Here is a 14,487-nt window from a genome sequence, read left to right on the forward strand (position 1 = left end):
AATGTAAATAGAAAAAGATAAGGACTAATGTATAAAAAATAAAGCTCCATCCAATTCAAACTGTTTACTACTGTCACTGAGATTTTTTATTTTTTAAAAACGTTCGATCTTCTTCTTCTTCTTCTTCTTTCTTCTTCTTTGTTTGTACTCTACTCTCTACACATAAGCAAATCAATGGTAGAAAAAGTTTCATCATTCTCCCTTGCAGACGAAGAAAAAGGTTGAACAGAAAGAGATTTTGTGACGAGCAAATGATGGAAGATAGTTATGGCGAGCAACCGACGTCGATGCCGATAACGCGGCATAGGCGCCGGTGGGATGTCTTCTTGAGCTTCAGGGGAGAGGATACACGAATTGAATTCACGACTAAGCTTTTTAAAGATCTGGTTGATTGCGGCGTCCGAGTCTTCCTCGATAACGAGGGGATGAATCAGGGAGACCCGATCGCACCGAGCCTATTGACCGCCATTGAAGAATCGGCTGCTGCTATCACCATCATCTCTCCAAGGTACGACCGAATTTTGACTGTAACCTACCTCTACTAAGTCTAATTAAGTACTATCACATAATTATGGAATAACGATTATCAGAACTGTTCAAATTTCGATCTCGATACTACTAACATACAGAAGCCACTGCGATTATACTTCACCATTTTATCCAATTAGAAGAAGCCAGTGCCTCTACCACACCTAACTAACTCTTGTCCATGACTTGAGATTATGCCGTAATGAGCCAATCCAGTACAAGTCATCATGCTGCGCAAATGCAATGAATCGTGTTTTCATAAGCTATAACTCTTATAGATCGAGTAGTATCAAGTAAGTAGTATGAGGATCATAATCTTTAATTTGGTCTCAGGTATGCCTCTTCGGGATGGTGCCTTGAGGAGCTGTCGACGATCCGGGACTGTGGCATCCTCATTCTTCCTGTGTTCTACAAAGTTGACCCTTCTGACGTTCGCCGCCAGAATGGCACGTTTGCGAATGATTTCAATGATCTCGAAGGAAAGCATGAACCGGAAAAGATCCAGAGGTGGAGGAAAGCAATGACGTATGCCGGTGGAATTAGTGGCTGGGTTCTCCGGAAAAAGTAAGTATCGCCGCTAACTCTTATGATTCTATCTCCTTTAGATGAATTAATCAAATTTAGTAATGAATTTTGTTTATAACCATCTTTTTTTGGCAGTGATCATGAACCTGATCAGTCAGAGCTGAAACATCTGACTCAGTGTTTGGTTAAAAGGGTTTTAAGTGAGATAAGCAAAAGTCCAATGGTGGTGGCACCTTACTCCGTTGGACTGACATCTCCTATGGAGAAAGTGATGCGGTTGTTAGAAATTAAATCGAGCAGCATAAAGATCATTGGATTAGTTGGAATGGGAGGGATTGGCAAGACAACCCTTGCCAAAGCAATCTACAATAAAGTTATCAGTTCCTTTGATTCCTATAGTTTCATTTCCAATGTTAGAGAAACTTTTCAACGAAAAGATGGCCTCATATCTCTTCAGAAAACGCTTCTTCTTGATCTTTCCGATCAAAAGGACTCCCTTCCAGATGATGCCGATGCTAGAATGGAAGAGGCTTTCGCCACTTTCCATGGTAAACGGGTTTTCATTGTTCTAGATGATATTGATGATTCTAGTCAGCTCACCACTTTGGTTGCCAAGAAATGGCTATTCTCAGGCAGCAAAATCTTAATTACCTCCAGAGACAAAGATGTCCTTCAGCAGTGTTTTGCAGATGCCATCCACCAGGTTACAGAACTGACAGACTTTGAATCACTGAAACTTCTCAGTTATCATGCGCTAAGACAAGAAAAGCCACCAGGAAGTTTTCAGAAACTATGTGACGAAATTGTGTCTCTTGCTAGAGGATTACCACTGGCATTAGAAGTATTTGGTTCTTTCCTGTATGACAAAAGAAGTGTTGAAGAATGGAAAGATGCAGTTGAAAAGCTGAAGAAGATTCGTCCAAACGGTCTTCAGGATGTCTTAAAGATAAGTTTTGATGGGCTTGACGACCAAACGAAGTGCATATTCCTTGATATTGCTTGTTTTCTTGTTGGCCTTGAAATAACGAGAGACGAGGCAATTAACATCTTCGAAGGCTGTGGTTTCAGTGGCTTGACTGGTATTAACACCTTGATAGTGAGGTCTCTTGTGAAGGTAGACTATAGAGACATTTTGGTAATGCACGATCAGATTAGGGACATGGGAAGACAAATAGTTCAAGAAGAAGACCCAGATCTTTCAATATGCAGAACTAGACTGTGGGATCCATGTCAAATTATGAATGTTATTGATAATGGGATGATGGTATTTTTTTTCTCCTAGTCAACATATATTTTTGTTTTTTTATCTTCTTAGCCTAGCCATGCAAGCTTACTCTGAATGGCTCGGTTTCAGGGCATGGAAAACCTTCAATGTATCGTTCTAGACTTCATGAAGAAGAACATCTCAAGCATCAGTGTCGCCCCCTCCTCCTGCTTGACCTTCTTACAGGAATTCTTTCTAGGTCCCAAGGAAGAAGAAGGATTAATGCTTGTCAATGCCAAAAAGCTCAAGTCTATGGTCAACTTGAGACTGCTTCATATCAATAACAATGTCAAACTGAAAGGAGATTTACCTCCAAGAGTAAGATGGCTTAAATGGAGAGGTTGCCCTTTAAACTATCTTCCGCCAAGTTTTTTCCCACGGGAACTTACCGTTCTTCATCTCCTAGAAAGCAAGATAGATAGTCTCCGCTGGAATAGCGAGGTATATCATTAAACTGCTTCATGGGAAATTCTCATCGTTTTTTTTTCTCTGAATCATGTTTATAGATTAGTGTGATTTTTGTTGCTTAATTTGGTATACAAATTACTTTTATCATTATAGTGTAATATTTTGCTTTATTGGTATTGAAAAAAAGTTGAAAACAAAATATGCGTATTTGTATTTTTCAGGTTGCAAAGAACCTGAAGGTCCTGAACCTTTACGGTTGCTACCACCTTACAAGTATCCAAGGCTTATCTATGCAGAATACTTCATTGGAGAAAGTCATTCTCGAACGTTGCTATAATCTATCGACGATCCATATATCCATGGAGACTACAAGATTGTTGCGCTATTTGAATCTAAGCGATTGCACTAGCCTCGTTGAATTATTCCCATGCAAGGTAGTATCCGGTTTGAGGAATCTCGAGGTCCTCATTCTATCTGGCTGTTCGAAATTTGAACAACTGCCCAAGGATTTAGGCATGATGACTTCCTTAAAAGAGCTTCTTCTTGACAGAACCGCCATAAAGAAATTGCCCGACTCCATATTCCACCTTGTGAAGCTTGAAAAACTCGACCTTTCGCGTTGCAAGTTTCTCGGAGAACTCCCTATTTGTCTCGGGCACCTTTCTTCCTTGAAGGAATTTGATCTTAACGGCTCTGCAGTGAAAAAAATACCTCAATCTATTGAAGGTTTAGAAAATCTCGAGAAACTAAACCTAACGTGGTGTGCTTCCCTGACTGACATCCCTGATTCCATTGGCAACCTCAGATCGTTGATGAACTTATCCCTAAACGGTACTCTATTGAGAGAGATTCCCTTTTCTATTGGCTCTTTATCCTACCTAAAACAACTCTCGGCCGGAGACTGCATTCTTCTCAAGGCTTTACCTTCCTCAATCGAAATGTTCGGCTCTCTCGAGAGTCTTGAGCTAAACGGCACGCCAATCACGAACCTCCCAGATGAGATTGGCAGGCTGAAATCCCTTGTGAAACTCGAAATACTGAAGTCGAAACATCTTAGGACATTGCCGGAGTCAATTGGCAATATACTTAGCCTTAAGACTTTGCGCATTGAGAGCACAGAACTTAAAGAGCTGCCAGAATCTATTGGGAAGTTAGAAAATCTTAGCATGCTGAGACTGAATCAATGTACGAACCTCATAAAACTCCCGGGTTCAATTGTAAACATGAGATCTCTACACAATTTTCTGATGGAGAACACTGCAGTCTCAGAGCTGCCTGAAAAGTTTGGGATGTTAACGAACTTGATTGTTTTGAAAATGGGAAAGAAGCCTTACAGTGAACAGGCAAAGAATGCCAAGGAAGCAGTTCTACCTTCATCTTTCTCAAAACTTTGTAAATTGGAAGAATTTAATGCCCGTTCTTGTAATTTAGTAGGTGGAATTCCAGACGATTTCGAGAGTCTATCCAGGTTAGAGATTCTGAATTTGGGTCACAATTATGGTATCTGTAGTCTTCCTTCTAGCCTTAAAGGACTTGGTTTTCTCAAGAAGTTTCTCATTCCACACTGTAAAGGGATCAAATCTCTCCCACCACTTCCTTCCAGTCTTGAGGAAATTGACGCATCCAATTGTACCATGTTGGAACACATCTCTGATCTTTCGAATCTGGAGTATTTAAGTCTATTGAACTTTACAAACTGCGGTAAGCTGGAGAATATTCCAGGCCTTGAATGTTTAAAGTCGTTGAGAAGGTTGTATATGGTTTGTTGCAAGGCATCATGGTCAGTTGTCAAGGAAAAACTCAACAAGGTACGAACAATTGAAAACACTTTGAATGGAAATTAGTTACCCATATAATTTTTTTCTTCACTTCATCATCATTCTTGATGGATCAATACCTCAATTATTGACTTATTTTGGAAGGAGTTTCCTACTTTGCTCCAGATTCCATTTTGAACAATAGCATATTCTTGGACATTTTTTTCATATTTTCTCATTGTTTCTATTCTTTCTCCCAAAAAAAAATAGAGTTCCTTTTCTTCCCAATTTCATAAATACATGCTTCAAACATACACTTATAAAGATTTTGAAAAGAAATTATTTCCGTAGGTTCTCATTATCATCCACCCCTTGATTTCCTGTCTAAAAATGCAAATTTGATGCTAGCTTGTGAACGAATTATTAAAATGCAGACAATTATGAACAACTTAGAGCACTTGAGTATTCCCGGGTGTGAAATCCCAAGTTGGTTCGGTCCGGAAGTGATTAACTTCACGAAGAAGCACAACAACCCGATCAAAGCAATTATCATAGCAGTTATTGTGTGCGTTAAGCAAGAGCAGCTGATTCACGATCTCCCGGTGATACCAGGCATTTTGGCAAGAATTGTGAGAGTAAACATTGGGCCAGTATTCACCAAGACATTGGAATTCAGAGTGCCTAAGGAGTTGGACAAAGATCATTTATGTATATACAAATATCTTATGTACAGCCCATTAGTCTCCATGTTGATAGACGGCGACAAGATAGACGTAGTTTTAAAGAATCCTCCGCCTGCCCAGGGGGTTGAGCTGAAAGGATGCGCGATTAAATTGGTTTTCGAGGGCGATGATTATCACATTGGAGATGAGCGATTCTTGGACGAGAGCCAACAGTCTGTGTCCAAGAGGCTAGTCAACTTCTTACAGTCTTCCTCCGAGTGAACTTGATGATGATGACTCGCACGCATATGAAATCAAGACTAGATCAAGAAGTGAAACACTCTAAATTGTGAACAGGGAAAATAAATAAGAACAAAAGGAATAAGGAATCAACAAGTGGATGGAGGAATGAAAGAAATGGAAAAGGAGATGAACCCAATAGAGGTGCACAAAGATTGAGAAGATCAAGATTGAAATATGAGGACTTGATTCCCCAAGATGAAGGCTCAACGAACAAAAGAACAGTGAATGAAGAGATAAAGATGGTCTAGAGATTACTTGCAATAAAGGTATCTGAAGGTATTTTCATGGCACATCATGACTAGAGGAAAGACTCTTGAAAAAAAGTAAAAATAGATTTCGATTAAATTTCACCTGAATTTGACGATCTTCAAATGATGCAAATCTCCATGTGATGGAAGGAGATGAATGATTGAAGGGAAGAAGCAAAATGATTCTTCAGTGTTTATTTCAAAGATGAAAACAAATGTATTTTTTTTTTTATCCATGATTACACAAACTCTTCAAATGTAGATTTAGATGAACTGTTTTTGAGTATTTTCTTTCCTAGTATTACACACCACAGTTATGTTAGATTCTGAAGCATATTTTCTACAGCTCAAGAACTCTTATAGTATTATAGCTCTAGAAGATCTTAAGCCGAATGCACGAAAGGTGATGTTTAGGTTATTGTGTTAAGATAGTTCACTTATCAGATATTCAATTCACACCTGTTGTTTAATTGGATTGTTGATCTTTACAACATAAACTATTATATCTGAAACTGCATAGCTCTAATTTAAAACATTGTTCTGTTTATGCAGCAGAAGAAGACATGGATGGCAGTTGAGGAAGTATATCATTACAGACTTCATAACTTCTAACCAGGTGAGTGCCTCTTGGCCTTTAAACCTTTGTTTTCTCCAATCAAACATTCAAAGAAACAACTTCAGAAAGAATCAATCATTCATATATTTGTTCCACAAATTCCATCTATTCAAAAAAATAATCTACAGGAAACAAAGAATGTAAACGAAATCTATGCAAAAGAAAGAATGGCTAACTTATCTTCCTAGATGACCCCTTTTTTTTTTTTTTTTTTTTTCTTTCCATATGATTGTGGTATACTTACAATAATAGATTACTCTCCTCCCATGGAAGCAACCCACTAAAGGAATCAGCCATATTACTCAAAATGAAGTCTCTAAGACCTGTATCCCAAACCTCACAGAACTGTAAAGACCAGTTTGGTGGCTCAATAGCCTCCGTCCCTAACCCAGGTGCTCTATCCTTGGACCCTTCATTTTGATTCTCTTGCCAATCCGCAACATAAGTCGCAACTCTCCTGAAAAACTTTGCCTTGAAACTATCCCATACTTGGTACTTATAGTGGTTAATCAAAGCTCTACTCTGAGGCAAATTCACACTCTCGAATCCATTTCTCAAACGAAAGTGATGAATCACGTTCAGAAGAGTGGCGTCCAGTGCCTCAGGTCGAACGATGGATTTGTGTCTCTCGGGACTCTGCAGTCTACAAGTGTAACCAACCGTCACACCCTTCGATGGAGCTGAATTCAGCCCGGATGGTCCAAAGCTATGACAACTCGTTCTTATTTCCGCAACGTTTGTTGTTGAGAAATTCGAAACCAAATTCCTTAAAGAATCCTGACCCATGTTTCTGTAACCGTCCTCGTTGGTTGGGAAGTAGAAAAACTCGTCAACGTCAAAGAATCCAACCCAATTGCATTCGGTTCTGGCTCTAATGGCACAGTGCGAGAACCCTGCTTCTTGAGTCTTGATCCAAGGCCAAACATGGCGGCTGACATTGTAATTGGCGAGCTCTTCGATCACATCCTTTGTACCATCGTTACTATTATTGTCGTATATAAACCATCTCTCGACTCCAAGCCACGAATGGTAAACGATCCATTCTCGAAGAGCAGAAGCTTGATTCCACGCCATCGTACAAACACAAAGCTCATATTTGTTACTCTTCTTCTTCTCCATCACAACCTTGGGATTCAAAATCTTTGCCACAGAAGGAACGAGAACCCGATTCTCCGTCTTGGAATGAAGACGAGCACGAACTTTCGTCCCAATCGTGACACGAATTCCCTCTGCCTTGTTTGGATTCATCTGAATTGAACGTGGAAGTGAACACCTGATAACCTCTTGAGCAGCCGAAATCGCTCTTGTGGTGAGAATAGATGTCTCTTTCTCTTTTACGCCGAAATGACAAGTGAACTGCCTCGGGTCGGATTGTCTATCCGACCGAAGATTGAGGCCTTTCACTAATACTACAGCCGTATTCCCATCCAAAGCGGCTGCATAAGCTAGAGTCTCCCATGAATGAAGCTTCAAGCTAGTTCTGGGCAAGCTACGATCGTAAATTCGTCCTCCCCGTTTATTCAAATTCACAATAGAGGAGAAGTTGGTGGGCGGCAATGGACATCTTACGATATATTGATTCTGTTCATATACATCAGATGAAATGACAGGTTTCGTTTCAATCTCATGACCGGAAACCACCAGATCCTTATAATAATAATAAATACACTCCAGGTCGTCCAGGTCCGGGTGGTTGTTTCCGACGTATGCTATGATTAAGAGGACGTGATCAGGAAACAAGACTCGATCTTGGATTTGGAATTGGGGATGAATGGTAGAGGAAGAGGAAGAGGAAGAGATATGTTGTAATGGAATAGAAGAAGAAGAAGAAGAAGTGGTAGATAAGAGGGGAAAAGAGGAAGCTTTAAGAACTGGTCGGAAAGCAGAACGAGCAACTGGGATTTGAGTAGAGAGCAGGTAGAGGAAGATGAGGAAGCTTAGGCATAAGATTAAAGATCTTACTGATAAGTAACTCGAAGAAGAGGAGGAAGAAGAAACAGACAGACTTCTTCCCATCCGTTTTCTCCTACGTCTTTGATCGGACTCCATTAAAGATCTTCTTCTTCTTCTTCTTCTTCTCCTCTGTACAAACAAATAATAAAAAAGTTTGATTCTTTGGAGCGGAAGCTGCTTGTATTGTAAGTACTAACCCACCCCCGTTTGTTCTTTCTTCTGGAAACTGTTATTTATGTCGGGAGGAGAGGAGAGGAGAGAGAATAAGTTAAGAAGAAGAAGAGAGAAAGGTCATCGATGGTGGACGGGGCGAGAGAGAGAGAGAGAGAGAGAAAGGGAACGCGTGAATTGATCGATGTGCTGTGTTGTTCTGTTTTCTTCTAGTAGAAAGACGACGATGAAGACTGTCTTATTTTTATCTTTAACAGGTTACTGTGGAGCGCGTGAAGTTCAGACGCTGTAAACAATCAAAAAATAGTAAGTAAAGACAAGAGTTGAGCAACGGTAACTGACTGTCTTTTTGTCGTCTTCGCGTGGGTGAGGGCATTGAGTTATATTCGGAACGTGTGAATGACGCGTTCTGATTGAGTGTGAGAGTGAGTTTTGGTTGGTGTTATTATATTATAACCTTAACCTTTATTATTATTATTATTATAGAAAAAGAAAGGTGGAGGTTTGTATGGGTTGGATTGGGTTCCTATTCATTGGACTGAATTAATAATAATAATAATATTAATAATCAAACAGTCCTCCTCCGACCATTCACATTATTTGGTCAGATTAATTATTTACTATCTAGTGGAGGTTTATATAAGATAAAAAGAATATTATTTATTATTGGTTAATCAAGTAAACAAGCCTTCTTCTTCTTTTTTTATTTTATTTTATTTTTTAAAATGGAATAAGGGAATCTTTAATTAATAGAAAAAAGTGAAAAGAAACTTCCTTTGAGGGTGGAGGAGGGGGGAATTATTATTTTTATTATAATTTGGTCACATGTGTATGCGTGTTTGACACTCTACGTAATTAGGTAGGAAAATCTGTCTCTCTAATACGTGGAAAAATTCCAATTATTTGAATTTATTTGGGAGACATTTATTATTTACATTTATATTTAAAGAGAGAAAAATATATAAAAAAAAAAAAGTAAAAACTGTAATATTGAAAGTAGAAAAATCCAAATAATTAGAATGGTACGTAGCGACAAATTGTTGAAGCTAGTTGATCAGCTGTTCACTTATGTTTATTTTTTTGGTAAGAAAAAAGCAAAATTTGTTGGGGGTGGCCCGGTGGGGATGATAATTGTTGATCGTTAATTTTCTTTTTTCCGTCCAATCACTTTTCCATATCAATTCTCTACCTACTATTACCACCTGGCGGCTTCTTATTGTTATTATTTTTTAATAATATTATTAATTTTGGTTGTCAAAGTTTATTTAATTATATAAGAATTGATTGAGTATAGAACTAAAGATTGAGAGATTCGCGGTTGAGAATAATTGTGCATTTAAATAAGTAAATTAAATAGCTTTCAAAAAGGGGGCCTTTACAGCTTATTTATTCTCCTAATTGTGAACCTTTTTTTTTAATGAAGAAAAGAACAAGTTTAACCATTATTATTTCTTTCAACAAAAGCAATGTTAGAAGAAGTTGATCCATTAATTTATCATTATATATTCTTCCCCAACAATAATGTGTCTACAGAAAATTGAGAAAGAGCTTAAATTAGGTCAAAATGCTTCATGGATTTGTTAGAAGAATAAACTGGTGTCTCTCTGTTTTATTTTTCTTTATTCTATAATAATAATTAATGCACATGCGAGAAGAAAACACGAGAGAATTGAACCTGGCTGTTATAGGGTAAAGGCTGTCCATGAGGCCCACTAAACAAACGATTAGGCGGGCCGTTAACTTACTTTTTATTGTCAACAATCTGTCTGTATTGGCTTCCATGTGTTTTGGGAACTTCGTTAGCATGTAAACTCGTAAAACCGAAATAATACGAGTCGCAAATCCTTGAAACGAACAATGTAATGTATTTCTTTTTCTTGCTCGCTCTCCTTTATTGAATTGAAATACCTTGTTGTTTCGCAGTGTCCTTTTCTCAATTCTCAAAACTTATTTTCATCTATATCTTTCCCAATAAGCCAACTATTAATCCTTACCATTGATGTTAGATTTCTAAGAAAAATAAGAGATTTTCAGAAAGTTCTAGAATAAATATTCGGCTACTAATCTTCTTCTTGGTTGGTTGTCAATTTATCTTCTCCAAATACATTTTTCATATTACAAACAAACAGCAGCTGCATCCCTGTCTTGTATCAACGGGGAAAAAGGCAAGAGACTTTACACACAAATGTTGTTTTCTTTTAAACCAAAAAGAGAATGTATTTCTTCTCCCTGTACAATAATAATAATAATAATAATAATAATAAAGTTGGAAAAATAAAATGTAGGCAGAAAGATCAGATAAAAATATATTTCATTTTAACCTGATACAATCAAAATATCATCATCATCTACTACAGATTTAATCATTAATTAATAAGAATAGAAATGTTACTTACTACCTTCTTTGGATAGCCTCCATCCATCATTCATCATCATCATCTTGAATCTTGTTTGGAGTTTTTACCAGCTAACTGTGATGATTCTAATCTCGTCCTTAAATCCTTCCTCCGATTATCACCACAACTCATACCACCCTTGTTGTTTTGGCACTGCTGCTTAAGAATTTCTGTCATTTGCTCTTCCTCCTCCTCCTCCTCTTGCTGATGATTAAGTATTCTCCTCCCAGAGGAGTAGGATAAGTTTGTTGTAGTTAAATGGGAGGAGGATTCACTTCTTCGCCAATATCTGGGAGTTAGAAACTCTGCTCCAGGTATCGAGCAACATGTACTACTGGAGGGAAGCGGAACAAGTCGTCTCCCTGCACCTACACCTACACCTGCTCGAGATATTTCATCCAAAGCTTTCTCTATTCCATTTACTCGCGTTTCCAGAGACTCTATTCCATTCTGAGAGCTCCCAATAAACCTCTACACCCAAATATTATTAGTTCAGCCTTTTGCAAGATTTAAGTCAAATAATAAACATCAAATGCAAGAGATTGTGTGTCTGTGTGTGTGTTATTGTTGTACCTGCAAAAGGTGTAGGAGACTGGATTGTTGGTCTTCTATCTGAAGAAGTTGTCTGCGTATTAAACTCAGATCCTCCTCTTCTTCCTCCTCCTCCTCCTCCACCCCCTTATGGTTCTTCTTCATCTCTGACTCATCACCACCAGTATTGCCCACAATCATGAAATCGTCATTGAATAATGGTACCACACGCGAAGATCTGAATCTACTTCGCGTCTTTTCATCCGTAGCATTAGTGTCCACCACCACCGCCGCTTGTTTTGCATTCCCTTTTGTATCTGCCAAACCACCTGGGACTCCTTTTTCAGAAATTGCAACATTCCAATTGGGGGATGATTCTGTTGTTTGGTAAAGAAGATTGTTGAAGATGGAGGATGACCCTGATCTCTTATCATCACTATTTGTTTTAGGAGTAGGAGGGCTGCTCTTTCGGGTAATAGTTGTAGGCGTTGATGAATTCTTCTTCTTATTATTATTAGATGAAGGCATCGGAGGAGATGTCTTTGGTTTGGGAGATTCTTCGCGACTGCCATTTGATGGCGTGGGAGGATGAGGCCTACTTCCATTTCCACTCTCATCTGTTCCTCCAATAAAAGTAATGAAGTTTAAAAAACATGACAGTAGTAGTAGTAGTAAAGACTAAAGATTTACTTATTATATCTTTGTGAAAAAATATACCCATTTACCCATGCTGCTGGACACACACACACACACAGAAGAAACCCATGAATACTAACAAGAATGGGCGAAACATTAATGCTCGATCATTGAAATGATTTTGTTTGACTTGGGTATTACAAGAAACCGTTAACATATACAACAGGATCATAATTTGGCATCAAATAAGTAGCAGTGTGTATGATGCCAAATTTAGCACAGACAAAGTCTTGACACTACATTGTTCCTCATCAAAACTGGAGCTCCGGGGACTTGTTAGATTAAGGTATTATTATTTCATCATAATTCAAATCTTAACTAAAATATATTTACTCTTTTAATCCCAATAACCCTAAATCAACCATTTCTTTGAGACTACTATCCAATCTACAATATACTGATCATCATCATCTACCAAAATATATCTAACAAAATTATTTGGACCTAAGCCATTCGAATGAAAGAAGATCAAACCAGACACAAGGAAGGAAATTTTTGTCCCAACTAATAGGATTATTTAAATAAATAATACAAGCTTCTGATGAGAATCTGTAACTAAGCAATCAATTCTGTCACCTAACACATGAAAACAAAAGAAAAGAATATCCCAGAGGGAAGATTATAGCTAGACTTGTAATAGAAGCACATTATTATTACTCTTACAACAAATGTCATAATAATAATAATAATAATAATGTATTTATTTATTTTTGTTTCGAGTAAATGCGGTCTGAGCTATGATAATGGGAATTGCCAAATGTCAACAAGCAAACAATGTTTTACATTTCTATGGGGAACTTAAAACAAGAATACCACCCATCACCCCCAAATAGAAAAATGGGGCCTTAAATTTAATCTCTTCATGTTTTCTTTCCTATTTTTAAGTTTAATGAAAGTTCAAGGGCATATTTTATCTTCTTCTCCGATGAAGAACACTAACCAGAAGAAATTTACTTTTGTTACCTTTAGAAACACCACCGCCGGCGACGCCGCCGCCGTCGTCGTTTGTTTCAGGGATCTCTTTCCACATCTCCAATGTACGATTCATTGTTTCTCGAACCACCTTCACCTGATCGATCATTGTAGAAAACATTATTATTTGTTTATTTATTATTAAATAGAGAAAAATGAAAAATGAAAAGACCTTGTCAAAGCGTCGGTTCTCAAGAGAAGATAAACAGGATGATTTGATATCCGACGATAGACCTTTCTCTGCAATCGCCAATTTCCCCAACGCCTCTGCCGCAGCCTTCCTTGTTCCCCAATCATCGCTGCTCAAGAACTCAACCAAACAATGCACTAATCCATTCACCGCATTACGGTTTCCGGCACCACCGACGCTGACGGTTATGCCAATCAGCCACAGAAGCGATGCCTTCGCCTTGAAGCTTTCGCTCTTCACTAGCTTCAATAGCTTCAACAACAGCTTCTGCAATTGCGCCGGCTCCGGATCCGGCGCCGATTCGATTGCCGTCGCTAAGCATAGTGCCGAACCGACCTGCGAGTTCTGATCCTGCTCGTGCAAAACCGCTTCCACCAGCGGTTTCATAAAGGAAGAGAACGGCGGCCTCGTGATTTGCGACGCCATCGAACCTACAGCTTCTACGCAGGCCGCGCGTACGGCGGAATCGGAATCGCGCAAGCGGCGAACAACTGCTGAGAGCATCTTGGATACGTGTGGAGAAAGTGCGTCTCCGTGTGCGGATGACATGAGACCAAGGAGGCGGACGCATTGTCGCCGGACCGGCGATTTCTCCGACGAATCGGTGGATGATAAACAACTGATAAATGGAGAGAACGCCTCTTGTGGAAGTGTCTTCGCGATGGAATCGAGCTCGGCAGAAGCGACGGCGAGTGTATCCCTATCGGAGAGCTTATTGAGACAGGCGAATACTCTCTGTTTCAGATCAGTATTGTTGGAACCATTTCCATTCTGCGGAGAACCTCTAGAGAAAGACATTTTAGCAGTAAGCTTTAGGATCAAGCAGTATGCAGAATCACCATGGAAATGAGATTGGATTCTGAATTTTTTGGAAAATGTCGATAATGAGAACTCTTCTTCTTATAGAAGAAGAAAGAGTTTTAGAGAGAGAAATCCACCATTAATTTAATAACTTGATCAGTCTCATGGTTTCTTTCTTCTTCTTCTTCTATGATTCTCGGAAACTTAAGCACGATGGAATAACAGTAGTTAAAAAAAAAACAACATATAAATGGTTTTCAAATAAACAATTAACACCCTGTAAATGATAATTAAGTAAGAAAATTATTTATTTTATTTATTTCATAAAATATGACACACCCACTCATATAGTATATAAGAAGTTAAAAAAGGAAAACACTAACCCAATCACTTGTATAGTTTCTTGGAATAGTATTAATTAATTAAAATTTATTACAAAAAAAACTATGGATATTTTCATTTAAGT

The 14,487-nt window shown here is 38.4% G+C and overlaps 3 protein-coding genes across 8 annotated transcripts; 1 reads left to right on the forward strand and 2 right to left on the reverse strand.

The window, feature by feature from the left end:
* Positions 1-138: 138 nt before the first annotated feature.
* On the forward strand, positions 139-6,500 carry LOC124923936 (disease resistance protein RPV1-like). Of its 6 annotated transcripts, XR_007098278.1 has the most exons (8): positions 139-508; positions 862-1,092; positions 1,189-2,317; positions 2,408-2,758; positions 2,947-4,533; positions 4,917-5,713; positions 6,042-6,098; positions 6,248-6,500. XR_007098278.1 is itself a non-coding variant. In XM_047463941.1 (6 exons), the coding sequence occupies exons 1-6, from the start codon at positions 252-254 to the stop codon at positions 5,424-5,426; spliced, it is 4,065 nt and encodes a 1,354-aa protein (XP_047319897.1). In that variant the 5' UTR covers positions 139-251; the 3' UTR covers positions 5,427-5,934. The 6 variants fall into 6 exon arrangements, 1 of the variants encoding a protein (XP_047319897.1); XR_007098277.1 differs by lacking the exon at positions 6,042-6,098 and having other exon boundaries at positions 4,917-5,723; XR_007098279.1 differs by lacking the exon at positions 6,042-6,098 and having other exon boundaries at positions 4,917-5,723; positions 6,251-6,500.
* Positions 6,372-8,559, reverse strand: LOC124923938 (glycosyltransferase family 92 protein RCOM_0530710-like). Its single transcript, XM_047463942.1, has one exon. The coding sequence runs from the start codon at positions 8,358-8,360 to the stop codon at positions 6,552-6,554; it is 1,809 nt and encodes a 602-aa protein (XP_047319898.1). The 5' UTR covers positions 8,361-8,559; the 3' UTR covers positions 6,372-6,551.
* A 2,158-nt stretch (positions 8,560-10,717) lies between these two features.
* LOC124928188 (TORTIFOLIA1-like protein 4) lies at positions 10,718-14,212 on the reverse strand. The gene is made up of 4 exons (XM_047468717.1): positions 13,203-14,212; positions 13,022-13,127; positions 11,405-11,979; positions 10,718-11,302 (listed from the first exon to the last, which is right to left on the reverse strand). The coding sequence occupies exons 1-4, from the start codon at positions 14,016-14,018 to the stop codon at positions 10,871-10,873; spliced, it is 1,929 nt and encodes a 642-aa protein (XP_047324673.1). The 5' UTR covers positions 14,019-14,212; the 3' UTR covers positions 10,718-10,870.
* Positions 14,213-14,487: the final 275 nt, after the last annotated feature.

This window comes from Impatiens glandulifera, chromosome 2 (genome assembly GCF_907164915.1).
Source record: "Impatiens glandulifera chromosome 2, dImpGla2.1, whole genome shotgun sequence".
Classification (NCBI taxonomy): Eukaryota; Viridiplantae; Streptophyta; class Magnoliopsida; order Ericales; family Balsaminaceae; genus Impatiens; species Impatiens glandulifera.

Bases quoted from the DNA above. Each gene is read 5' to 3' on its own strand.
- LOC124923938 (XM_047463942.1), bottom strand. From the start codon at position 8,360: ATGGAGTCCGATCAAAGACGTAGGAGAAAACGGATGGGAAGAAGTCTG.
- LOC124923936 (XM_047463941.1), top strand. From the start codon at position 252: ATGATGGAAGATAGTTATGGCGAGCAACCGACGTCGATGCCGATAACG. The intron at 509-861 runs GTACGACCGAAT...ATTTGGTCTCAG, and splicing joins ATCACCATCATCTCTCCAAG to GTATGCCTCTTCGGGATGGT. The intron at 2,318-2,407 runs GTATTTTTTTTC...GCTCGGTTTCAG, and splicing joins TTATTGATAATGGGATGATG to GGCATGGAAAACCTTCAATG.
- LOC124928188 (XM_047468717.1), bottom strand. From the start codon at position 14,018: ATGTCTTTCTCTAGAGGTTCTCCGCAGAATGGAAATGGTTCCAACAAT. The intron at 13,128-13,202 runs GTCTTTTCATTT...ATGATCGATCAG, and splicing joins AGAACCGACGCTTTGACAAG to GTGAAGGTGGTTCGAGAAAC. The intron at 11,980-13,021 runs GTAACAAAAGTA...TTGGAGGAACAG, and splicing joins CGGCGGTGGTGTTTCTAAAG to ATGAGAGTGGAAATGGAAGT.